General features: G+C 41.2%; 2 protein-coding genes across 2 annotated transcripts in view; both read right to left on the reverse strand.

The window, feature by feature from the left end:
• The window catches only part of LOC127531944 (NACHT, LRR and PYD domains-containing protein 3-like), a 76,828-nt gene that overhangs the window by 45,519 nt on the left and 3,608 nt on the right, over positions 1–27,701 (reverse strand). The window contains exons 3-8 of the mRNA XM_051942482.1: positions 25,560–27,411; positions 25,309–25,482; positions 24,626–24,799; positions 10,341–10,514; positions 4,477–4,523; positions 3,981–4,326 (exon numbers count right to left, since the gene is read on the reverse strand). Coding sequence (XP_051798442.1) covers positions 3,981–4,326; positions 4,477–4,523; positions 10,341–10,514; positions 24,626–24,799; positions 25,309–25,482; positions 25,560–27,411 — 2,767 coding nt within the window. The remainder of the gene's footprint in view (positions 1–3,980; positions 4,327–4,476; positions 4,524–10,340; positions 10,515–24,625; positions 24,800–25,308; positions 25,483–25,559; positions 27,412–27,701) is intronic.
• Positions 1–27,701, reverse strand: part of LOC127531954 (NLR family CARD domain-containing protein 3-like) — a 97,087-nt gene that overhangs the window by 45,131 nt on the left and 24,255 nt on the right. The gene's annotated exons all lie outside the window — the stretch shown is intronic.

Consider the following 27,701-nt stretch of genomic DNA (forward strand, 5'->3'; position numbering starts at 1 on the left):
CTGCTGTTTATTATTAGCTCTGGATATCAACCCTCCTGTTGGCTTCATTTACGCCACCAAAAAACAGGAAAAAATGAGTAAAAATCTTTAAAAAAAACCCTAAAAATATGTAAAGTGATTCCAGCATTTATCAGTAAAAACTTCTGATATTTTCTTTATGAACATTCACATATAAATCAACCAAAATCCATGAGAATTTACTAGGATTTGGTTGATTTTTATGTGAATGTCTTTACAAACCATTTTCTTCTTTTTCCCCAAAAAATGTTCAAATGTGGACATCAGAAGTTGACTGTGGAAATATTATATTATTATTCCACATTTTCACTTTAAAGCGACACGAGGGTTAAATAGTGAAAGTCTAAAAGCATTTAATAAGGACACAGTCAGCAGATGATCCAACAATTATTTTAAAGCTGTGTGTATTTTCCAGAAGCCTCAGGGTTTGATTGAAACTAAATGTGAGATCTGATCCATTCACCAGAAAACACAAAGTTTACTTCAGAATATTCCAGTAAAAATGAGCTGAAACATTTGGGAAACTATCAGTAAAATCTGATGAACAGGGAAACTTCTAACATTCTGATTGTTGGAAATCAAATGTAAATCCTTGAAGATCTGCTTCCAAAGGAATCTTTGATATTTGGTAGAAATATGAGGACAGAAATGGAAGGATTTCAGGATGGATTTATCCAGCAGATTCTTGATGTGTTTCACATGGATGGATGAAGAAAATCCAGCAGATTGACTGTGATGTGATTTGATGCTAAAAGGTGATGTGGTAAAATGAGTAGAGGAGGGGCTTTGAATGTCACTGATGGACAAACAATGAATGGTTCCATGAAATGACTTTAGAAAACAGGAACATTATCTGTGCTTTACCTTAGCGCCTCATCTTTGTCTCATTCTCTTTAACATGTCATTTCCATCCTTTAAATGATCCCATTTCCACATGCAGCTGTTTCTTCTCCTGGAAAATGCTTTAGAAGCAGAACTTCAGTCCACACAAAGCTACAATGTGGAAGAACAGGAGGATTTGTACAGGAGGAAATGTGTCTTTGTGAAGGATTGGATGGAGAAAGGAACACATTGAATGGATGAAGATGTTCTAGTGATTTTCAAAGTAAACTGACTTCAGATTGCTGCTAGAAACAACATTCTCTGCTAATCAAAGCTGTTCCAGTGATCAAAGGAATGTTCCAGAATTCATGTGAACTCCTCATTCTAACACGCTGTTTATTGACAGAGAAACATTTTGACACGTTAAATGTTAGAACAACATTGTGAGATGATCAGGAACTAAAGAATGTTTTCCTCTTCCTGCTCAAAGAAAAGTTGGATCTCCAACATTTCCACAGACTGACTCTATCAAAGTCACAAGCAGATATTTGTCTTTTCCTTTCTGAGCTCAAATGAAAGAAGTTCATTTCTAAACTCTTTCTGATGTTTCTCCATGTAGAGAATGTTCCAGAAGGAGATTTCATGTGGAGAAGAACACATGCACATTGATGGAGAAGATGTGAACCTCCAGAACATCTGTTCTCCTCCTGAACTATTGTGAGGAGCTTTAGGACACAATCATGAATGGTTGCTAACAAACAACGTTCAACCTGTCTGTGAATACAATTCTATCAAGTTTGCTCTCTTTATGCACAACAAACATCTGGAATTTATGTGGAATCCTAGAATGAGAACTGCTGAGTTTTAGACACACAGATGTAGATTTTTGAAGGCTGCTCTGAGTTTTGAAACTTTTCTTTCCTCCTTAATCAAACGCTCAAATAGAAGTTCCTTCAGACTGTCTCAGATTCTCATGTTATAAACTGATGAACCCCTGAGAAGTTCATTTATTTCAAGCTGTCTGATTTGATTATTCCTTTCTTTCTTTTCTGCTTCTCTTCTGCTTGGACCAGTGGAATTGTAGGACACAGTTGGTGCCTATTTGTTGTTCAATTATGCTTCATAAAAGATAAAACAACAAAAAACTTGGGGAGCCAAATATCCCAGAATGCATTTAGGAGCAGCAGCAAAGAGCGAGGAGGAAACTTTCAGAGGAAACTCAAGTATTTTGGGAATCCTGCTGTTATTGTGACACTAAATGTAGTTTTCAGATGATCTGAGGTGAGAAAGTGGTTGTAAAAAGGTCCAATGTGTGGTGAGTTTGTCCAGATGAAGCTGATTAAAAATGAGCTCCAACGCTTTCAGAGATGTGAGGTCCAGGTTAGACAGCTCTGATGGACGCTCAGCCTCACTGTAGAGCTCCTTATCTGGACCAGACTTTACAATCTGCTGCTCTGACGCTTCTATAGCGCTTCAACAGGATATTAGGAGTTTCTGTGGATCCAACCGTCACACTTTGACCTCACACTTTATTTGGATTGTTCACAGAAAAATCACTTTGAAAGAAGTTCAAGTTCACAACTTTAGATTGTTCATGTTTTACTCGCTCACTGACTGTGATCATAAGAACAGATAGAAATTAAAACAGAGAAGATCATTTATTTACAAGTTTGGTTTCTGAGTCTTTTCACCACTAAAATATGGAGTTTTTCTTCTAGTCTTTGGACTTCTTTATATCTGCTGTTAGGGATAAATTTAATGAAATAGAATTAAAAATGGAGACAAAAAGATCAAAATAAAAGCATCAGTTTTACTGCTTTACTAAAGATCTTTTTTCTGTTTTCATTTCTGCCGTGGAAGAGGATAAACGTTGATTATTCAACATGGAAAATTAAATTCCACTGATCAACAAATAAGCAAACAAACATGAAGATCAAAGTGTGTTATTAGTCATTTATTGAATAAAAAAGAAAGTTAGAATAGTTTAAAAGCCACAGGCAGAGCAAATAAAAGTGGAGAAAGACGTATTAAAATCATTGATCTTGTTCAGGAAAAATCAACCACTGCAATGAAAATAAAAACTAAGTTAGACATTGATTACAGCACAAGATCTGTTCAAAGAATTTAGAGCATGGAAGGGTTCAAATACAGCACAATGTGAGGAAAAGCTCCTTTAACGGCCAAACACAACATTTATAGAATGAAACAGGCTAAAAAATGTAGAATTTACAGAGTTCAATGTAATCTGGATAGTCCTGGTGGGTTTAAATTCTACTGGAATCATATCGATGAAAACATTTTGATCCACAGATAGCTAGGGTTATGGGAGCTTTGATGGAAAAATACAATCTGATAGAATTTGTTGATGAAACCAGAAATTCAGAATCTGATAAAGAAAAAAACTGATGAAAAAACATTGAAGCACTTATTTATAGTAAAAATGAAAAATGGATCTATCAATAAGACATAAATGACAGAAGAGCACAGAATACTTTGGAAAGAGTGACACAGATGAAGGAAGTTCTCATTTCATCACTAGAACAGGACTTAAAGACTCACATCAGGATCAAGTGTGGCTGCACAAAAAGCTGATTTTCACTGGACAATAATGTGTGAAAGTCTGTCAGCAGTTTGGAGATTCACTGCTTCCTCTCTCATTTCACACTTTGTGCAGCTCAAATGCTTTTAGTTCCAGTGAGCGTCAGAGGAACACCACATCCTGATTTTCACTCTCAACATTTGACTGGAAAAAGACGCAAACACCACATTTGGCTCCTGGAAGAATCACAACTTCATCTTTGAAGAGGAACAAGTTTACAAGGAATCATTGAGAAGGATTTGACAAAGAAACACATTTAATCCATGAATGTGAAAACATGTTTGTGAGGGACAGAGTCATGGAGAGACTCAACCATCTGTTCAACACTGTTTCTGTACCAGGAGGAGACTCTGGAGACGAGACTCAGCACAGAGACACTGAAGAACCATAATAGACCCCAAATCCAGGATAGAGAGTTTCAGTGAATGTGGTGTTGAAGGTGTGGAGGTGGATCAGAGAGTCAGAGGAGACTCTGTAGAAGGACAGAGTTCCAGCAGGAACGTCCACATAAACTGAAACTCTGTGAGAGTCTGAGGAGGACCTGATGGATGTTTTACTGTTATTGTGAATGACATAGTAACCATCATCATCAGAGCAGAACAGACTCCAGGACTGATCATTAAATCCAAACCAACAGTCATTACTGACTCCTTTCCTTCTGATTCCTCTGTAACTCACTGATATAGCAACCCCTCCTCTCCACTCCACCTCCCAGTAACAGCGACCAGTCAGACCAGTTCTACACAGCAGCTGTTCCCAGTAGTCAAACCTGTCTGGATGATCAGGATACCTCTGATCCTTTTTCACAAATGTCACCTTCCTGTTGTTGTCAGACAGTCTGAGTTTTCTGTTTACTGTGTTTGTGTCGACTGTGAGTTGACAGGAATCTGATGGAGAGAACAAACACAACACAGCTGCAGTTATTGATGGATCATGTGATCAGTATTAAAGCTTTGATGATGACCTCAGAGATGTGACACTTTGAAGATGCTTGAATGTGCTGCTTTGTTTCCATCAATCCATTCAAACACACTTACACTTCCTCAGACCTGGTGTCAACCATGGGACTCCAGCAGGCGTCACCCTGAAAGGAGGAGGACGGTCAGAGCAGCAGAGACTCTTTCAGCAGCACACATGGACGTTACATGGCTCTCACACTGTTCCACTGATAAAGGACCAGAGCGTTCATAGAGGTGACATCATTCTCCCAGACTGATACAAACTTCACTGGCGCCATGACTGACTGTACAACTTTAAATCATTTTCTACAATTGTGCAGCAAAACAGAACTTTTTTCTTTCCTTTTTCCTCTTTTTCAGTGATATCACTCTATGCTAGCCCATTGCCTTAAATCCCTTTGGAAAATCTCATTTAATGAACTAGAACATCAGGTTATAGGTGTCGCTGAGCTGCCTTTCCTTTTTGTGTGTGTGCCAGAATATACATAGCTAGAAGCTTAGAAAGCTTTTTGCTTTATTTCTTCTTTTTTATGTCTTTTTCACTTGTCTCACTCAATGCTAGGGGACTGAGGAATAATGTAAAGCGTAAAGCTTTATTTTAATGTTAAACAGCTGAAAACTGATTTGGTTTTTTCCAAGAATCACACTCACTTATTAAAGATGTAAACTTGTGTAAAAATCAGTGTGAAACGACATGTGGTGATGACATGGACAGAACATTCTGCTGGGGGATCTTGTTTAAAGGGGAGTTTTCCTGGAAAATTGATGCACTCTGTGACAGTCAAGCTCATTTGATTTGTTTAATAGTAGACTGGAATGGCAAAGCAATGATTATTGTTCATTTGTACGCTTATAATTCTACATCAGAAAAGGATAAACTTATTCATACATTAGACTGTAAACTTGCAGCTCTAACTCAGACATTCCCTGAGGCTTACTTCATTGTAGGAGGTGATTTTAATGTGCTCATGAATGAGGTGATGATAGATGGCCTCCAGCTAAATGCTCACAGCCAAATGTTCACTTCAACTCTTTCATTGACAAGTATGATTGATGTGATGTATGGAGAGAGAAGTTTCCAAATACTTGGAGGAATAAAAATGGCTCCAGACAGTCTGGCCTGGATTACTGGCTGCTCTCTAAGTCACTTTCTAAAGACAATATTCCAATCAATGTCCTACCCCCCCCATTAACTGACCATAGAGCCATCCTTAGATATTTACATCTCCTTCCAGGAATGGTTGACACCAAGCAATTCTCTGATTGGAAGATGAAGAGCTCTTTATTGAGGCATGACAATGTCAAACATCAACTTAGTACAATTATTCACTTTTATTGGTTAAATGCTCTGAAGGAAGGAAATGATGGAAAAAATTGGGAACTCCTTAAATTAGAAATGGGTGGATTTTTAAGAAGATCTGGAAGTGAGTTAGCCAAATGTAGACGCCAAAATGAGGAGAAAGTAATCACAGATATAATGTCCTTGGCTAGCATTGCACCAGAAAATCTCTGACATGATGAAAAATGAAAATGAATTGAACTTCTAAACACTTTAGATGATATATAGAAGGTTAAAGCAGAGGCTGCTTTTGGTAGATCCAGACTGAAGTGGCTTCAACGGCAAAAGCATTTTTAGCTTTAAACGGGACGATAGAAACACTATACATCCATGGAAAGCTTAGAGTCTCATGAATCCGCCGGTATAAACCACTTTCAGATGCGATTACCACAGCGGGTAATATAAACACATTTCTAAAACAAACAACAAAAGTTTAAAGGGGCATAAAGGGCATAACTTACGTTTCGACGGTCTTTTACCGGTCAACGATGAAAATAATCCACAAAAACCGGCCATAATCCAAGAGTAGTCATCCAGACAATACCAGCAAGTATCATATTTTGTCCAAAACATGTCTAGAAATAAGTAAATAATCCACAAATAGCTCGGCTCCGTGCGCGTCCACGTGGCGCACGGTGGCGCTGCGCGTTCCATAATTCACTGCATTTTTATCCATAATTTTATGAAGCTTTCTGTAATCCTCACGATCTCGGTCAGAAAATGGCGACTGAAGCCTCTGCTTTCGATCCCAACCGCATTTCAACCAATCAAGTGACTCATCGCTGCCTCCGAACCCGGAACAGCCAGCCGTTGCCGAGACCGATGGATCTGGTGACTCTCATCTCTCCACTAAATTCTGAGCAAAATGACGCCGGAGGAAACGTTTGACTGACAGGGCATGTAGCCAATGAGCTTGCTGAATAGCCGAGAGGCGGGTTTTAGCGGCTCTGTGTGAGTTTTCACACCTCCGGCTCTCCTGCTGCAGCTGCTTTTCTCTGTCTCCGTCTGAGCCTCTGATTCAGATCAAGATCCACACTGAAGCTTATCTGAAGTGATTTTTTTAGTTCTTTATGAGTTTTTGGAGTGAAAATAGTGTGAAAAAGGGCCAATAAACGACCATATACCATTTTTTCACAGGGTGTACATAGGGTGTCCAAAATTGACATAATTGGGCTTATTAGTACAAAAACGTGTGAAACACTCATTTCTTGTAGTTTTGCTCTGAAATTTTGTCCTGAACTATGTAAGACCCCAGGCTGTTGCCTTGTTGTGTTTCAAGCTGTCACAGTGCTGCCACACTAATTTTCAGGTGTTTTATTAGGGAAAAAAATTAGGCGTGAATAAAATTCTTCCTAATTCAGTGTGTTCCAACATAAATAACTCTGTGTCAGTAGCACCTAGAGTAATTTTTACTGCACTGGGTGACAATGCAGGTTGTCAGCTTTCAAAGGAGACCCCAGCCATGCCTGTACTCCAAACAGTTCAAGAACAGCATTCAATTTACTTTCTGTACATCTTCAGTTGAAATTTCAGGGGAAAATTGACCGCAGCTTAAAGGGTTAAAGTGGAAAAAACTCATGCTAAGTACAATGCCATGTCTCAACTGAACATTGATGGAGTTGTGACTGAAAGTAAGAGCAGTATTTCTGAGTTTTGCTCTCTTTATAAAACAAAGTCTGACAAAGATGCAATGGATAGACTGTTTAATGTGTTGATTTTACAAACTCTATAACGGAGGAAGAGCGGTTGATGTGTGACACCCCTCTCACACAACAACAAGTATTAGATGCAACGATGCAACTTCAGAGTAATAAGTCACCTGGAGTTGATGGATTGTTTCAGAATTCTAGATAGATTTTGCTGAACTTTTGGCCCCATTTCTGTTCAAAGTTTTCTGAAGGTATTAGTAAAGGGACTCTTCCAGCAAGTATGACACAAGGCTGGATGACTTTAATTCCTAAACCAAAAAAGGAGCCTCTCTTCATTGATAACTGGAGACCAGTTTCATGATTGAACAATGACTCTAAAGTTCTTGCTCTTGTTTTTGCTAAAAGATGTAAAAATGCTCTTAACTCTATTATTGATGAGAATCAGTCTGGGTTTATGAGTAACAGGCATATTTTCAATAACATGAGGCTAGTTTTAGACCTCATAGACGATGCTGACCTTATTAGGGATGACAGTTTCATTTTAGTTGGAGACTTTCACAAAGCCTTTGATACAGTTGAACACTCCTTTATGTTTTCTGCTCTTAACAGCTTTGGTTTTGGGCCATACTTTTGCAGTGTGATGAAAACATTCTATGCTGGCGCCAATAGCTCGGTAAAACTGAGTAATGGCACAACTCAGAGATTTTGTTTGGAAAGAGGGCTAAGACAGGGCTGCCCTGTCTCAGTTTACCTCTTCCTGGTTGTTGCTCAAATGTTTTGTCATTTTGTCAAATTCTGTCAGTTGGAAGGCATCTCTATTGCTGCTAGAAGCAGACTTTGAAGTCAGTTGGCTGATGATACAGCCTTGTTTTTAAAGAATGCCCTACAGATAAAGCCTGCAATTAATGCAATCCACATGTTTTCTAAAGCATCAGGTTTGTACTTAAACCTAAATAAGTGTGAGCTATTCGCTCTCTAAAGTTCTGATATAACCTCAATTGATGATATACGAGTAAAGAGTAAGGTTAACTATTTAGGGATTACTGGAACTAAAAATCAGTGAGAGAGATGCCATCTCAACTTTGAGCCAAGGATTAAAAAGGTGCAGAATAAATGGAAGCTTTGGCTACAAAGAGACTTATCACTTAAAGGTGAACTCTTCTGTCAAAAGCTGAGGGAATTTCCAGACTTGTGTATGCCGCCTCCTCACTGGCACTGGACTGTAAAACTGTCACATTTATTGATAAGATGCTTGTTCATTTTCTGTGGAAAAACCGGACACACTAGATCAGAAAATCTGGAATTCTGAACAACTACAAAAATGGAGGCCTCCACTTTGTTGGTTTTTCAATTCTAAACAATGTTCTGAAGATCAAATGGTTCAAATCTTTCTTAAAAATGATGCATCTTTATAGAACTTTATTCCTAAATGTGTATTTCATCAAACTGGAGGACTCCCTTTTCTGTTGGTTTGTAGCTACCAAATAAACAAGATTCCCCTAAAATGATCCAGTTTTCACAAACAGGTTTTGTTGTCGTGGAAAACGGCCTACAAGCACAATTTCTCTCCACATGGGTATTATCTCTGGAATAATGGGGATATACTGCATCAAAATAAAAGCATCTTTCTCAATAGCTGCTTTAACAACAAAATGGACTTCGTCTCACAGCTTCTGACCCCTAGTGGCCATTTTATGAATGACACTGAATTCTGTGAAAAGTCTCCATTCCCTTCAACACTTGAAGAGTTTCCAAAGGTCATTAGCTCCATTCCAGCTGCTGCTGTGACTCTGTGCACTGCCTCCTCTCTTGCAGCAGATATACATGTTGTTAATCCATGTGACACTTATTGTGGCTAAATATGCTTTGGGACGGCAAAGAACAGCAACAGAGCTATACGTGCACTGTTCCAAAGAGAAACGACAACAAAACCTGATGTTATCCATGACTGGAACTCTTTTATTAATAATATCTCTGGTCTCAGGTTTGGCTTTTACCTCACAAATTCATGTTAACAAAGTTAGGGACATTTCTGTTAAAATCTTACATAAAATCTGTCCATAAAACATTCTATGACTAAGTTCAAACGTGATATAGATGTAAGATGTTCTTTTTGCTCTGAACAGCCAGAAACAGTTCCACATGTTTTATTATTGTAGTTACAGCAGAAAAATGTGGAAGGAAATTTCTAAATTTTGTTTAGAAAAACTAAATCTGCAGATTGATTTGTTCTACAAACATCATTTCTGGAGTTTACACACAGGATGGATATGAAAAAGACAAGGCCTTTATCATCAATCTCATATTAATATTAGTAAAATTTCACATTCATAAAGCAAAATTCAGTCATCAAAAGACAAATTATCTTGTCTTCCATAAAGAATCTGAATATTATTTAAAGTCAATAAATAAATATCTGATAACCAGAAAGCAATAAAAACTGTTTACATTTGTAAAATATTTAATTTGCTATAAATGTTTCAATTTGCTCAGCTGTTTTTTGTGTTTTTTTTAGTTTCCTTTCTTTTCGTTCTTCTCTTAATTCAATGTGATTTTTGTTAACTCTGTCACTGTTTGTTTCAATATCATGTTGATGTTGGATGTTACCTGTGACTTTCTGAAATTAAAAAAAAGAAAAAAGTTCACCCTGCTTCCTGTCTTTGAGCTAAGCTAGGCTAACAGTTTCCTTCGGTCATGGTGCATAGCTGAGCTAACAGTGTTCTTCTGCTTCCACTCTTTTTGTGAGCTAGGCTGATAGTTTAGTGAGAGTTTCTGTCTGTCTGTACCTCAGAGTGTCTGTCTGTCTGTACCTCAGAGTGTCTGTCTGTCTGTACCTCAGAGTGTCTGTCTGTCTGTACCTCAGAGTGTCTGTCTGTACCTCAGAGTGTCTGTCTGTCTGTACCTCAGAGTGTCTGTCTGTCTGTCTGTACCTCAGAGTGTCTGTCTGTCTGTACCTCAGAGTTTCCAGTCTACAGTGTGGATCCTCCACTTTAGCTCTCAGCATCTTCTCTCCTGAGTCTCCTGGATGGTTGTAGCTCAGGTCCAGCTCTCTCAGATTTGAGGTCTTCAAGCTCAGAGCTGAGGCCAGAGAAGCACAGCCTTCCTCTGTGACCAGACAGCCTGACAGCCTGCACACACAAAACAACACAAACCTGATGGACAACACTTGGATGGATGTTTCTCTCTCTCTTTTCTTCTTTGTCTTTCAGATACATTTTGCTGCACATTTCATGTGTCTCGAGCAAATCAACAATCTCAACAATGATTAGTGGGATTTAATCATGTCAAAAATAAACCCTGACAAAGTCCTGCACAAGTTCAGTAAAAGCTCATTTGATGAATCCCATCAGCAGAAATGATTGTACTCAGGTTAGCTGTTTATCCACTGATAGAAATCACATCAGTTTCAAAGTGTGAGTCCTGACCTGAGAGCTTCCAGTTTACACTGTGGAAACAGCTGCAACAAAGCCCCTACAGCCCACTTCAACTGGGTGAACTCTGGTTCTCCATCCCCTCTGCTCAGTTTCTGTCTTTAAGTCTGCATATCCAGCCTTCTTCCTCTCATAAGCTGAATGTTAACTCAATGAAATACACTCTTTTCCTTCACAGACCACAAAACAATATCTGGTCTCAGAGTAGTTCACACTATTTCTTGGTGAACAACAAGTTTTCCTCCTAAATCTACCTGCATTTCCCAATCATAGGCTCCTGCCTCCTTCCTGACTTAAGGCCTCTATCCTTCTCCCCATCTCCAACTAATTTCTCCACTAGCCTCTCCTTACTAGAACCTCCAGAATTCTCCTGCTTCCTCCTCTCTATAAGCGAAGCTTCTCAGTACCTGATTATACCTCCATGTATACCGGCCTTGTGACAGGCTAATTCTACAACCAGACAAAATATGCTGTAAGCTAGCAGTACCTGAGCACAGCGGACATGATTGGTCTCCATCTACCCAGAGTCTGAGGTTCTGGGGGGTTGGAAACACATCGTATGTAGCCCCTATTAGAAATCTAATACAGCTTTCTTCCATCCTCCACAGGTCCCTCCAGCTGAGCTTCCTCTTCTCAACACCTTCCCAGTTCAACCACTGCCCCTGTTTGGCCTGACCAACTGCCTTTGCCCCCCTTAACAGTTCCTCTTGTCTTCACATCTGTTCCACTACCAGCTTTCTTTTCTCCTTTGGACCTGCTTTACTCCATGCTGGTTTACCTGGGTCAAGCCTCAAGCCTCCCCGGTCAGACTGAACATTACTTATTACCTCCACAAGGAGGTTATGTAATCACCGGAGTTTGTCTGTTTGTCTGTCTGTCTGTTAACAGCATAACTCAAAAATTCATGGACGGATTTTCACCAAATTTTTACAGAATGTCCGGAAGAGCAAAAGTAACAATCGATTAGATTTTGGAGGTGATCCGGATCATGCTGTTAACAGACAAACAGACAGACAGACAGACAGATGGCCTGGCGGAGGTCTGCGCTCTCCAAGTGCTTCTCTAGTTATTTCTGCAGCCTCAGAGCTGCCTCTGCCTCCTGCACTGCTGCTCTCTGGTTCCATTTCCTCCCCTGGTAGGATTCAGAACCACATTATTAACTAAACTGTCCTTACTCCCAGACAATAAGAGCTCTGTCCTAACCTTGGTGCATTTAAACTCCTCTGTTAGACTAGATACTGGCAGCTGAAGTTTCCCTTTCCCATACAAAGCTACACTGCTTCATCACCTGGGAACACCCAACCATTTCCTAATATAAGAACTAACTAGCCTTTCCATTCTCTCTGCCATGGATAATGGGACTTCATAAATGGATATTGGCCTCATTAATCTAGGATATGAACCAAACTGCAAGCATCACAACCTCAGTTTTCCTGGGAGCCCTGATTTATCTATTCTATCCAGCCCTTCTGCAACATCCTTTTTAAATTGTACAACTTGTTCCTTATCATTCAGGTCCACATTATACCACCTTCCTAAGCTCTTCACTGACTTCTCCCTATTGGTAGGAATTTCCTCACCATCTATGGAAAACTTCTTATCACTTACTTTCCCTCTGTATAATGAAATACTCCTCGATTTACTAGACTTGATCCTCATACTGGCCCATCTGAGATTCCTATTTATTCTAACAACCTCTATGTACATTTACTGTTGTAGTCATCAGTGTCATATCATCCATTGAAGCTCTAACTGGTGGAAGACTCATTCCATTCTGCTGTCTCTCTCCACCTACGACCCACTTGGAAGCCCTGATCATTAACTCCATAGCCATTGTGAAAGCTAACAGTGAAACTTTACATCCTGCCATAATACCAACCTCCAATCTTTGCCAGCCTGTTGGAAAATCTCCTGTACTTGCACATAATCTGATGTCCTGAAATATGCTTTCACCAGGTTACCAACCATTTCTGGCACCTTAAAGTAGTGAAAGGAACTCCAAATAAGGCATTAGCCAGATCTAAAAACACAACATTCAAGTCTCTCCTCTCCCTCTTAGCTGTCTGAATCTGATGCTAAATCACGCTATTCTGCTCCAAGCATCCAGAAAATTCTGGTATCCCTGCCTTCTGCACTGTAGAATCAATCAGACTATTCCTCAGTAAGTAACTACTAGTCGGCGGTACACCAATCAGAGGTCACCAAAATTACCGTCGCATCGATGTGTAACTTTGCCAAAACCATGTCAGACTCCGTAGTTTTCTCTGGACCCCTGCCTGATCCAACCAGTGATGATACATTTAGCCGCATGTCATCATTCCATCGCTGGTTGTCTACATGGTGTCCATCCAACAATGTGGGCTTTATAGACAATTGGAGCTCTTTTTGGGGAAAATCTGGTCTGATTAGGAGAGACGGATCCATCCCACTTTGGCTGGAGCAGTGCTCATTTATAGAAATACGGCTGATTTTATTTTATACAGAGTACAGGCCAGGACCCAGAGTTCAGACCAGGACCCAGAGTACAGGCCAGGACCCAGAGCTGTAGTCGTCCACACCTCTGCAGTTTCCTCACAGCTGTCACCCTCCAGTAATTCAGTTAACTTTATTGAGACTGTGTCTGTCCCCCGACCACCAAAATTCAATAATTTAAACATTAAAAATAAACAAAAGAAATAACTTCAGAAATCTAATAAAAATTAAAGCTGCAAGCAGCGTTGGTCTGGTCCTCGCATCCGAGTGGCCCGGCTGGCCCATGCATGTCCACTAGGTGCTGCGAAAACTGAGAGTGTAAAGTTTCAGCCAGATTGGACGACCTTCAGGCTAGTTGCACAGCACTTCCTGTGCCATGTCAAGAATTCTGAAATGGCCACCAGGTGTCACTTGGATGTGATTAGGGCCTGACTCTGATGACACTTGTAAAATTTGAAGCAGATTGGAACACGTATGGGCTAGTTACACAGAACTTCCTGTTTGATGGCGAGAAATCTAAAATGGCCGCCAGATGTGGCATGGATGTGATTAGGGCTGGACTCTGATGACACTTGTAAAATTTGAAGCAGATTGGACCACATATAGGCAAGTTACACAGCACTTCCCCTTTCATGGCGAGATATCCAAAATGGCCTCCAGATGTGGCATGGATGCAATTAGGGCCAGACTCTGATGACACGTGTAAAGTCTGAGACAGATTGGTGCATGTACAGGCTAGATAGACACCACTTCCTGTTTCGTGGCGAGTCATTCAAAATGGCTGCCAGGTGGCACTACCTCTTTCACTGTCTATTGGTCTACGGAACTCATCGGGGCAGGACAGTGATCACACATGTAAAGTTTGAGGCAGATTGGAGCATGTACAGGTGTGGCAGGACGGCCCAGTCCGTCTGCACTCATGTTGTGTATTGGATCAGGTGGTATAGTTTTCAATTGCTCCCGGTCATTGAATGTAGCTGGGAGCAATCATCCTATTGCACCTTGATTACTGGGCGGTGCTATACTGCGTTATATCTGGGAGAGGGCTACATGTTTTCCACAGTTGGAGCTGGGGTGTTCACTCCGCAGCGTGGTTTGTCGTGGCAGTCTCGAGATGCTGGCGGAGTATCTCTCCGCCTACCTGCCAGGTCTGTTCCGACGCGGTCACTGCGTCTCCAAGCGATGTTTGTGCTGTGCCTGATCTGCTCTCTGCTTTTAGCAGAAGTCGGCTGGTACCTTGGCCGAAGGCAGAGAGCCGGGTGTGTGTGGCTTCGAGCTGGGCATAACCTATGCATTGCGTTGGACTTTTGAGGTAGGCTGGCTCATTTGTCATTTTGAATGTTTTTGTTGGGCTGCACGTGAAATGACTGTTTCTGACTATTGTTGGCAGTGATCATGCGGCTGTTTCCTCTGATGCCTGAGGAGCTGCGTTTTTATTGACGAGCCGCTCTACGTTTGAAGCAAGCTGCTGCTGTTCTGTCTCCCTGTTCTGTCTCTGTGTTCATTGCAGCAAGTTCTCTGCCATCAGGAATTGCTGCATATGTCTTATTATGTAGTTTTTTAAAGACAATCCTGGTGTGCGTGTGCCCATCGCCTGGCACACCCGTTATTGTTGGGGTTAAAATTATTAGCTTTGGTGGTGACCTCCAGGGTCAGTATAGTGTGGTGTCAAGGTAGTTTTAGAAATCTCTGTTCCTATGGCTAACCGTATTTCTTTTTCTGTGGACAGGAGCATTGGGCTGTATGATGAGTGGCTGGCTGATTCCCCCCGAGGTGGTGGTCCCCCTCACTTACTGTACAGTAGAGCACTTGGGTGTCCATTAGTGGTTTTGTTTTTTTGCACGTGTAGTGTGTTGCATCCGGACCCTCTCCCTTCCTCTTCAGTCAGTCATTCCGGTCTGGCAAGCCCTGAATTCAGTGTATAGATGTTCAGTGGCTGCACCTTGGAGGTCCTAAAGGACTGTATCTATTTTGGCACTCACTATTGAGCTGTATCGTGGCACCGCCACTAAGGTTTTTTATAGTGAAATATTGTCATTTTAACAAAAAGAATATATTGTCAATAAATTCTATTTTTGTGTATATTTTGGAGTCATGTAAACACAGTCACCATGACTGTAGCTCATATCGCCCAATTTCTGTGCTAAATGCAGATACAAAGATCCTTGCAAAAGTGTTAGCTGGCCGTCTGGAGAACGTCCTACCTTCCATCATCTCATCTGACCAAACGGGATTTATCAAAAATAGACATTCCTTTTTTAGCATTAGACGTCTGCTGAATGTAATTTACAACTGATCTTTGAATGATTCTCAGGACATAATAATCTCACTCGATGCAGAAAAGGCGTTTGATTGTGTGAAATGGGACTTCCTCTTCTGCACCCTCCAAAACTTTGGATTCGGACCTAAATTTATATCGTGGATTAAAGTACTTTACTCCTTTGGCAGCTGTGCGTACTAACAATAATTTATCGCTGTTTTTTTAGCTCCAGTGTAGCACACGACAGGGCTACACATTGTCACCCTTCCTTTTTACATTAGCAACTGAACCATTGGCCATCGCCTTGAGGGAGTGTACTGAAATCAGAGGAATTTATTGTGGGAGTCTGGAACCAGTGGCGTATCCAGGACTTTTTTACCGGGGTGGCCTTGATGGGACACAAAGCTAGTGTGGGGTGGTTATGACATAGCGGAGTTTAATGCCATGTACGCAGCCGACCACAGTTCAAACCCCAGTACTTTGCTGCATGTGACATCCCCTCTTTCTCCCATGATTTCCTGTCTCATAAGTGTTGAATAAAGGTGTCTATTCTGGTTTATTTTTAAATTCCATTTCCCATTATTACAGTCCTCAATTATATCTGGTTATTTTAACTACTCTAAATCAGTAAAATATGTTCAGGATAGGGTACAAATTTTCTAAGAGCCATTTCCTTGGATTATAGTCCTCATCTCTTCACAAATTAGATTAGATTAGCAAAATTCAACTGCTCTCAACTCATCCTGTAGAATAACATTATCAGTCATCAGCTCATCAACTGTGTTACTTGTATTGTTGCTTTATTAACTGAAGCGCCATCTTGTACCAATTACTGCAGTAAGTTGCTAGGAACGCTAGATTCATAACATCGAATTTTAAACAAAAAATTGTCTCAGATTAGTTATTTCACCGGTAAGCAGCTGTGTAATACACAGGATGATGTAGAGAGCTGTTAGATCATGGGTAGAAGCCAGACACGGAGCTGAGGGGTTCTGTCCGTCTTCTTGGCGTTTATTTCACTCTAGCTATGACAACCTGCTAACAATATATTATCCTTACATACATCTTACATGTGAAAAGTAATCCCACGAGCTCTTGTTTCCTTACAGTGCTCATTAGAGCATCCATAGGCTGAACATAAGTCCGGCATCTAAGTGTTGAGTGGCAAAACCAGCATTGTACAAAAATATCCGAGCACCTTGTATAGTAGCTACACGTGTGACGTTTCTATCATTGATTGACAGAATTTCTCGTTTCTCGTGTTGACGAACTTGACCAACCATGGGTGTAACACCAACTCAGAAGTGAGGGGGACAAATTTTTCAGAGCGATTTATCATTCTCTTACATTTAATTGCACCGTCCTTAGTGGCTAAAGAACCACATAATCCCTAACAGCCACAGTACAATACCAGGGGACCAACTAGGCTAGTTCTTTAAACTATAAAGTATAAAACTTTAAACTATAAAATCTAAAGTTTTAGTGGCCAAACTCTAGTTGAGTTGACAACAATGTCCCTTGAACATCTACTGGACGAGTAGCCAAAGGTGCCAAACACTGAACATGAAATGATCAGTACTGCCTGGTTTCTCCCTGCAATAGATATCTTATTTTCAGGAAGTTATAATCTCTCCTTACCTGTAAAGACCCTACATCCTTGTCCCTGCTGCTGGCCTCTGATCCATCTCCTCCCTGACTCTGCTCTTTCTGTTATGGCAATAAACATTAAAAAATGTGGTAAGAAAAATTCTGAAATAGCATTAGGAAGAGTAAAAATTGCAGTAGAATTTAACCTCAAAATCACTTTAACCCATAGATACATATTTTTTTCTCAGCCACTTATATATTTTTTTCACCTCTGCAGACCCTGCATGGTCACATTACCGCCGCCTCTGGTCCATCTCCTGCCTGACTCTGCTCTTTGTTATGGAAATAATCATTAAAAAATCTGAAAATCAAAATTCTGAGATAGAATTTGAAAGAGAAGCAGTAAAAATAGTTGTAAATTTATACCATAGATAGCCTATTCTTTTTTCTCCTCCCTGACTCTCCTCTTTTGGGACCAAAAGACTTAAATACATGGAGAGCAATTGTGAGCACATCTTCTGCCCAGAAATGAAAGAGGACTGGGTTTATTCCAAGAATAAACTAATTAGCAGTAATGTAACAGAGGCAACCACATTTAAATTATTGTTAACTAGCTTAACATATTGATATATTGCCACGTTTTACCTTGTCATCATTTAGCTAACAAGTCTAACATTGTTTGCATCCAACAAGGTCACACAACTTACACGGTTTGTTTGGAAAGAACTGTGTAAAGGTTTTTGCTTCTTGCCGGCTCTGGCTGGTTTGCTAAACATTACTCCAGACGCACGTTCAGCACTGCTCAGCACAGCAGCACGTCTCCTGTGGAACACCTGCGTTAGCATGCGCTCATGGTGCATTCAAAGACGGCTCGGGAAAACACGTTACTGGATGCTAATAACGGGTTTAGCTGTTGTAACGGCTGAAAAAAGTGCGGGGGACAGAGGGGACAGATGTGGAAAGTACGGGGGACATGTCCCATGCGTACCCCGTGTCCGTTACGCCCATGTGACCAACTACCTATCAGATCTGAGGTGGCCGCAGGGGTGGCCAATGAGATTTCAGGGGTGGCCCCGGCCACCCCAGGCCACCCCCTAAAATCGCCATTGTCTGGAACACAAAGTATTGCTTTATGCCGATGACATGTTGCTTTTCATATCAAACCCCTCCAACAGCCTTCCAAAACTACTAATGTTACTGAAAGAATTTGGGAAAATATCGGGTTATAGAGTGAATTTTCAAAAAAGTGAACTGATGCCAAGTGGAGAATTTACAGGCCAACTTTCATTTCTGACTCCCTTTAAAATCAGCCCCAGAAATTTAAATACTTAGGAATCTGGATTACACGTAAGCACAAGGAACTCTATAAAGCACACTATCTATATCTATCGCTACTTTCTAAAATAAAACAGGATTTTGAGAAATGGGACTTGCTACCACTTTCTTTTTTTATATACTTTATTTTTATAGAGTCAGTTATTTTACAATATATATAAAAAACACACAAAACAAAAAAAAAACAAAAAAGGCACAGATGGGGAGAAAATGGAGGGGGGTGAGGTAAATCAAAATAACAACATGTGTACACAATAAGAGGCAGGGCCAAGTCCAGAGCCAGGTGAATATAGATAGGTAAGTATATCAGCTCTCCGATCACAATCTCTTCACTACCTTGAAGTGAGACAAAAGTCTCCCTACTTAGGCACTTAATCAGTACCTAAAGAGTATATCCAGCAGTACATGAGGTTAGTCCTGTCCAGCAACTGTTACCAGATCTTGTTGTGATGAAGGGGCAGTCACTCGATATTAGCTGTCCATTTCCTCCAATACGAATTAAATTTGTCCATGCACAGGTTCAAGAAGAAAGTCAGTCTTTCCATGTCATGTATTTCTTTGACAATTCCAATCCGCTCCTCTTTTGACGGAGGGCCCTTTAATAGCCATCTTCGTGTGATAGCTTTTTTACTGGCTACTAACATTATTTTAACCAGATATTTATCAGGAACGCTGATTGTAGGAGAGATATTACCGAGGTAGACTGTACAGAAATCAAGTTTTATCTCAAAGCCTATAATCAATTTAAATTCCTCTACTACATCCCTCCAATAAGATCATATAATCGGACAATCCCAAAAAACATGGAAGTGATCCGCTTGAACGTTTCCACATTCTCTCCAGGACCTACCATAACTTGGCTGACCTTTCTGAAGCTGTTTAATTTTTGGAGTGATAAAAAATTGAATTATATTCTTCCACGAGAATTCGCTCCAGTGACCTGAACTGGACGTGCTCCTTTGAACTTTACAAATGTTTCACCATTCCTCTTCTGAAATTGTTGTGTGTGCTTCTCTTTCCCATTTGGAATTAATGTAAAGAGTGGAGGAGTCATTAAGTGATTGTAAACAGGAGTAGATTCGAGTAGTCAGTTTCCGGTTTAATTTAGATTTGTATGCGTCAATTAAAATATTCACTAAATCAAAATTTCCTTCCTCTGTTGTCTTTATATCACGGTTAAAATGGGTTCTAACTTGAAGGTATCTGAAGAAGTCTTGGTTTTCTAAGTTGTAGTTATCTTTAAATTTTTGAAAACTGTCTAATCTCCCTTTACCAGAGATAAGACAACACGCTGCGATACCTTTAGAAAGCCGTTGTTTGAAACGCCCATCCAACTGAGCAGGTTTAAAATCTTTATCATGTGCCATCCATCGTAACAGTTTAATGTGGTTTTCCAGTTTGTTTTTACGGCATTCACCAAACCAAATGTTTAAGGGCGCTTTTGTCCAGCTGCTTAAGTTTTGTTTATGTAGTAAATATAGGTTTCTGTCTCCAAGCAAGCTCTGCAGGGTATATCCAGTTGACTTAATTCTAAATTTTTCCATTTGGCATTGTAATGTGGGTTGCATAGATAAATCAGGTATCTAAGCTGCGCAGATTTATAATAGTTTTCAATATTTGGCAAAGATAGTCCTCCTTTTTCTTTGGGCAATTGTAATGTTTTGCATCTGATCCTTGGTTTAAGGCCTTTCCATATAAATGTGGATAGCATTCTTTTCCACTCCATTAGTTGTTTTCCAGGTATTTCTGTTGGTACAGACAAAGAGAAAAAGCAATCGTGGCAAGATACTCGTTTTAATTATCATCATTAATAGTCTTTTATTCCTCTCATTATAACTCAGGAGTACACCTCAAGTCGTGTTCTCTCGGAGAACTCGCTGGAACCTCTGGAGCTTCTCTCTGGTTCGTTCGATGTCTGTGACCCAGTTCCAATGTCTTGAGGATCCACTGACCTGCCAGGCATTTTCTTTCAGCTTCTTGCGGGCTGCCACGGCTGTCGGAGATGTGTCGGCGGATGTAAGACTCTCATCGGTTACTTCATCATCTGTTAGTAGCCCCTTTTTCAGCATATCCTCCGTCGCTTCCTCGGCACTGTTGTACGTGATGGGTCCCTCTTCATAAAAGACTTGGAGTTTAGAGGGTGGGGGTGTTTGGAATCTGAGTCCCCATTTTTTTTTTAACATTTTCCTCAATGGCGCATATTCCTTCCTTTTTTAATAATTTCTGCAGGGTAATCGTGATCGAAGTACACTCTTTTCCCATTAAAATGTATCTGTTTCTTTTTCCATGGGGTGCTCAGCACCAGTTCCTTAGTTTTATACATGAGGAAGTGAGCAATCATGGATCTCGGGGCAGCTTGAGGTGGTGGTTTTGGTCCGAGTGACCGGTGACAGCGTATTTTAAGGTCAATGTCCGGGAGTTGCAACTGTGCGTTAATAAATTTCTCCAGAAACTCACATGCGTTGCTCCCTTCTTTTCCCTCGGAAATCCCGAAGATGCGGAGATTATTTCTGCAGGAGCGCGTTTCCAAGTCTGTTAACTTGGACACAATACACTCTTGCTCCTTCAAAACTTGGAGAAGTGCATCCTTCGCGTGAACACTCCACTCCGCCACCTCGGCGACTCGGTTCTCCACCTCCTCCGCCCAAGCCTCTGTGTTCTTAAGCTCTGCCCCGATCTCGCTCAGTTTCAGGTTAACTTCTTTAAAGTTTCCGATCTCTTCCTTCATGTCTCGCTTGATTGTCTCGCAGAATCCGCTCAGTTCTTTTTTCATGTCCAGATGTCCTGCTTTTATGTCAGCACGGATAGCATCTATGCTAGTTTGCAGAGCATCCATTGTAGCTTGCACATTAGCAACATCTGCGTCGACATTTCCTGTTGCCATATCTTCGTTTTTCTCACTATTTGGACTCGTTGTGGTCTTAGCGTTTCTTAGTCGATATTTCCCCATAGAGGTATTCCGGTATCAACACATATATTGCTCTAAAACAAGGGAAATGTCGAACCGCTCTGGGAGCTCACAAAACTACATCACAGACCAGATCGCCGCCATACCCAGAAGTCCAATTTTGACTTGCTACCACTTTCGCTGGGTGGAAGAATAAATAATATTAAAATAAACATCTTCCCCAAATTCCTAAACCTATTTCAATGCCTCACAATATTTTTAACTAAATCCTTTTGTAAAATTTGAATAGTCAGATTTCCTCCTTTATTTGGAACAAAAAGCCCCCTCCAATTAAACAGCGTTTACTTCAGCAACCTCGTAAAGCGGGCAGTATGGCACTTCCAATTTTTTTATTGGGCCGCTAATATTAGAGCAATGTTGTTTTGGAGAGAGAATGATAGCACTATATTGTGGGTGGCTATAGAAAGAATCTGTGAGACAGGTATCACTGGGGTCATTGCTGTGTGCTAGACTTCCACTGTCACAACACATTTCTAGCTTCACTTCAAATCCTGTGGTCATACACTCGCTGAAAATCTGGCATCAGTTTAGGCGTCATTTTATGACTTATCATTTATGGCACCCCCCAAGAAACACCACATGTTTACCCCATCATAAACTGATAAGGCTTTTTGTATATGGTCAAAACATGGAATTACTTCGATGTATGATCTTTATTGTGACAATGTCTTTAGTTCATTCGAGCAGCTGGTACATAAATTCAATCTACCCATGTCTCATTTTTATAGATATTTGCAGATTAGGAGCTTCATTGCTCACAACTCTGACTCCTTCCCCTCTTATCTTCCTTCATCCCTTTTGGACTCAATTCTTAAATACAAACCAGAGGCAAAACATGTTATAAGTGCATCTTTGAGTTATTAGATACACAGAAAGCAACAGCACTGGAATCACTAAAGATCAAATGGGAGAGGGACATAGAAGAACACCTTTCAGATGAGCTCTGGCAACAGATAATTCACAGAATCTTCTCATCCATCATGCCTTCATTGGTCTAAAGTAAAACCGAGCAAGATAAAAGCTGACCTTGACCCCACATGTGATCGATGCCAACAAGAACCAGCCACTCTAATACACATGTTTTGGACATGTCCAAAACGGAACACCTTCTGGGAATCCATTTTTAACACTCTGTCAAAAATATGTAATACTACAGTAGAACTGTGTCCGATTATTGCAGTATTGGGAGTGACTGCGAAGAATGTGAATCTAGGCGGGCCGAAGGCCAATATGATAGCTTTCTGCACCCTCCTAGCTAGAAGAATGGTCTTACAAAAGTGGAAAGAAGCATTGCCACCACACATGGAGGCTGGCTCAAAGAGGTCACGTACTATATTCAATTAGAGAAGATTTGCTACTCTACAACGGGAACGATACCAAAATTCTATGATGTCTGGCAATCTTTTTTGACTTATTTGGAAAATGTGAAAGCAGATGACATTTCCTAATGTGGTGCAATTTTATCTCCGTTTCTGTATTTCTATGTTTTGTTTATTCTGTTTGTTTTTTTTATTGTGAGCACCTATGATTTATACACATCTGTGGAACTTCTGTCCTGGGCTATCTGGCTTTTGTGTAGTTGTTGTAGGGTGGGATGGGGAGGGGGGTAAAAGAAAAGGAAATTAATGGAAAATAATTGTATGAATGTTACTTGTATTATTCAAAACCAAAAAAACTTGAACAAAAAACCAAATAATTACTCGACTATTATTCAAAGCTACATAAACTATATACAGCTGACAATCTGACTGTAAGAGGCGCTATATAAATATAACTGAATTGAATTAACGAGCCAACCTCTGAGCTACAATACTGAAGAAAATCTTTCCCTCAACATTTAGGACAGAAATCATCCAAAACTGGCTGAGGTCTGATGAATCCTTCTCCTTAGAGATGAAAAAACCTCCTGTCCTAAGCCATGCTCTTGAATAATACTGTGTTTCTCCCAGACTATTCTCAGATGTCTCCACAGTATCTTACAGATACCAGGTTAACTCTTGTAGACCCTGTAGTGGACTCCATTAGGCCCTGGGGATGACAAAGCCTTTGCATGCCTGACCACCTCCACAACTTCTCTCCATCTCAGTAGGCTAACATCCATCTCCTGACACATTTCTCCCAATGGTGGCATACAGGTGGAAGACCTATGTTCCTTCCTGTTCTCCTCTGAATCTGAATATGTCAACCTCTAATACTCTTCAACCTCTGACTTTGCTGTCTTCAGTTGTTCTCCTTTTTCCTGACTAAACATGTCCTTCACAAACATAAGAGTTCCCAAAAAATACTAACCTTACACATTCTTTCTTCTTTTTCTTCTCTCTAAGGTGTTCTGCCCTTCTGAGTACTGCTAACCTGCTTCTCAGTTCCTCCTGCAACACATTAATTTCCTCCATTTCTTCTTCTGATGCCTTCCTCCACTGCTTCTTTAACTGCCTCCTTTCCTTTACCAGTCTGTATATTTCTCTTTATCGTCTAGACCTTCCTACCTGCAGCCTCTCATCTCTGCTGTTAGCAAACACCCCAAATCTCTCGAGACTATAAGAGTAGATCAAGAGGATCTGAACTGAGGATCGCTTTGATCTCAGTGAAGACAGAAGACAACACTGCTTCAGTGGATGTTTGGGCTCCAATGGTGAGAAGGAAATGGACCTGAACCTCAAATAAGAATGTAAACAACAGTCCAACTGTCCACCAGCTGAACTGCACCGAGTTCAGTCATTGAACAAACTGAACATTCTACAGTTTCATTTAGCAGACGCTTTGATCCAAAGAGACGAACATCTGAGAGGAGAAACAACACAAGAAAGGATCTAGTCAGGAGAAAACAACCTGGAGAAGATCCATAAAACAAGTTCAGGTGTGAACATGAGATGTTTGTTCTGGTGTTTCCTTTTCGTCAACGTCTATCTGAAACATTCTATTTAGTAAAACAGTGGAAACTAAAAGAGAACCTGGAACCAAGACTTCACAGGTTCTTACAGGTTCTGGTTCTGTGATGCAGGTTCCAGGTTGTTCAGTTCCTGTAGTGGAAGAGGCCTCATGAAGAGAAACTAGAACTAAAGGTCAGTAACACAACTGATCTGAGTCATACAAATACAGAAAACCTCCCATCTCAGCTGTTCTGCTCATCATGAATAAAAACACATTTCAAATGGTCATCAGTTGAACAGGTTGATGAGTCCTGACCTGAGAGCTTCCAGTTTACAGTGTGGACTCTCCAGTCCAGCAGAAAGACTCTCCACTCCTGAATCCTGCAGGTTGTTGTTAGTCAGGTCCAGCTCTGTCACACTGGAGGACTGGGAGCTGAGGACTGAGGACAGAGCTCCACAGCTTCTCTCTGACAGATTACAGTTATTAAGTCTGAAGAGACAAAGACAAGAAAAGAAGTAAAACATTAAGTTCAGTATTTTCTGTCCTGTCGAAAAGACAGCAGTGAATTTAAAGGGGAACTTCGTTTTTTTTCAACCTGGGGTCTGTTTTCATGTCATTTCATACATGCGAGTGATGGAGAAATGAATTTTCAACATAGCTACAGTATTTAGCCAGGCAGGCAGCTTAGCAGCTCAGCTAGCGAAAAGTATGGGGCAACTTGGCCCCACCGTGTCAAAGTCCGCCTCAACGTGCTTTTTTCCCCCACACTGACCGGCTCAGATAGTCTCAACGAGTGTCCCACAACATACTAGAGATGAGAAGTGAACAAAAACCTCCACATTACCTGGCGATCGCTCTTTGTTGTGGTCTGTATCCAAATCTCAGGACGCTAGAAAGCAAATTTTGTTCCGAAATCACGCGATAACTCGAGAAATCGCGCGAGAGCTTTTCGTTCACTTCTCATCTCTGGTATGTTGAACAGGTTGATGAGTCCTGACCTTAGAGCTTCCAGTTTACAGTGTGGACTCTCCAGTCCAGCAGAAAGACTCTTCACTCCTGAATCCTTCAGGTTGTTGTTAGTCAGGTCCAGCTCTGTCACACTGGAGGACTGGGAGCTGAGGACTGAGGACAGAGCTCCACAGCTTCTCTCTGACAGATTACAGCCACTCAGTCTGAAGAGACAAAAGGCACATTATACTGATGAAACAGCAGCAAAATGAAAAAGGATCTTCAGTCTCCAACTACTTACACAACTTTCTTGGAGGCTTTGACCACTGGCAGCAGCCTCAGAAGAACCTCCTCTGAAGCAGAGTATTTCTTCAGGTCAAACACGTCAAGATGTTCTTCTGATGACAGTAAGATGAAGCCCAGAGCTGACCACTGAGCAGGAGACAGTTTATCTGTGGACAGACGTCCTGATCTCAGGGACTGTTGGACCTCCTCCACTAGAGAAACATCGTTCAGTTCATTCAGACAGTGGAACAGATTGATGCTTCTCTCTGCAGACACATTCTCACTGATCTTCTTCTTGATGTACTCCACTGTTTTCTGATTGGTCTTTGAGCTACTTCCTGTCTGTGTCAGCAGGCCTCGTAGGAGATTCTGATTGGTCGGCAGTGACAGACCCAGGAGGAAGCGCAGGAACAAGTCCAGGTGTCCGTTTGGACTCTGTAAGGTCTCATCCACAGCTCTCTGGTAGAGATGTTTTAGTTCAGGTTTCTTCAGAAATACTTTCAGCTTCGTGAAGGAAGTGTGTTGTTTTTCTTCCATCAGGTTGATTCCAGATTTGATGAAGGTCTGATGGACATGAAGAGCAGCCAGAAACTCATGAACGCTCAGATGGACGAAGCTGAACATCTTGTCTTCCTGTTTCCGTCTTCGTTCTTCTTTGAAGATCTCTGTGAACACTCCTGAGTACACTGAGGCTTCACTCACATCGATGCCACTTTCTCTCAGATCTTTCTCATAGAAGATCAGGTTGCCCTTTTGCAGCTGTTCAAAAGCCAGTTTAGCTAATGACTTTATGTACTGCTTGCACTTCTTTGGACCGTACTTTTGTTTTGTGTGATCAATCTGAAATCTTAGAAACTCTGTGTACATCTCAGTCAGGGTTCTGGGCAGATCTCCTCCCTCTCTGCTTCTCAGCAGCTCCTGCAGAACTGTAGCAGTGATCCAGCAGAACACTGGGATGTGGCACATGATGTGGAGGCTTCGTGACTTCTTCATGTGGGAGATGATGCTGCTGGCCTGCTCCTCCTCACTGAATGTCTTCCTGAAGTACTCCTCCTTCTGTGGGTCGGTGAACCCTCTGACCTCCGTCACCATGTCCACACAGTCAGGAGGGATCTGATTGGCTGCTGCAGGTCGTGTGGTTATCCAGAGGCGAGCTGAGTGCAAAAGTTTTCCTCTGATCAGTTCCCTCAGCAAGACTTCTACCTTATTGGACTTTGTTACATCCACAGAGGGAATGTCGTCGACCTGAAAGTCCAGATTAAGGCGATTCTCGTCCAGTCCATCAAACACAAACAGCAGTTTGAATCTGCTCTGCTTGTAGCTGCTGTTTCCTGATGACTGCAGAGCTGTAAAGATGTAATTCAGAGCTTCCTCTGTGATGCCTTTAGTTTCTGGGATACAGAAATGAACGAGCTCTGTCAAACCAAACTTTTTTCCTTGCAGTGAATTCAGGGCACGGAAAGTGAACGGGAAAATAAGATGCACGTCTTGATTTGTTCTTTCTTCGGCCCAGTCCAACACAAACTTGCGCACGAGGAATGTTTTTCCAATCCCTGCAATCCCATTGGTCAGCACTGTTCTGATGGGTATGTCTTTTCCGGAAGGATGCTGGAAAATGTCTCTGGGTTGGATCTGTGTCTCTGTGTCTGATGGCTTCCACACCTTGTCAATCTGTAGGACCTCATGCTGTGTGTTGACGTGCACGTCCCGGCCAGCTGTGATGTACAGCTCTGTGTAGATATCAACCAGAAGCTGCTTATCTGCTGCCCACCCCTCTGTTGTAACCTTAAACGTGTGCTGGAAGTTTGGCTGAAGCTTCTGTTGGTAATATGTGATGGGACGTGGTTCTGGTACTGGAACAGTCTCATCTGTGTCAAACATGAAGTGAACAGCGTGAGGTGTGTGTCTACAGAAACCTCTGCTGTTGTTAGAAAAAGTAAACACAAGCAACTACAAAGAGGCTGAAATTTTAATTAACCACCTGTAACATCTGATGGTCATGAAAAGTTGGGTAACTGTGTGTGAGATGTCTCTAAACTTATTCCCGACGGTGTCATCCTAACCTGTTCACAGAATGCAGCAACTTACCCTGATCATTTGGAGGAAAGTGACTGAAAAAAAACTGACTGAAAGGGCAACTCAGCTAAAGGGCTACCCA

This window comes from Acanthochromis polyacanthus, chromosome 22, assembly GCF_021347895.1.
Source record: "Acanthochromis polyacanthus isolate Apoly-LR-REF ecotype Palm Island chromosome 22, KAUST_Apoly_ChrSc, whole genome shotgun sequence".
NCBI lineage: Eukaryota > Metazoa > Chordata > Actinopteri > Pomacentridae > Acanthochromis > Acanthochromis polyacanthus.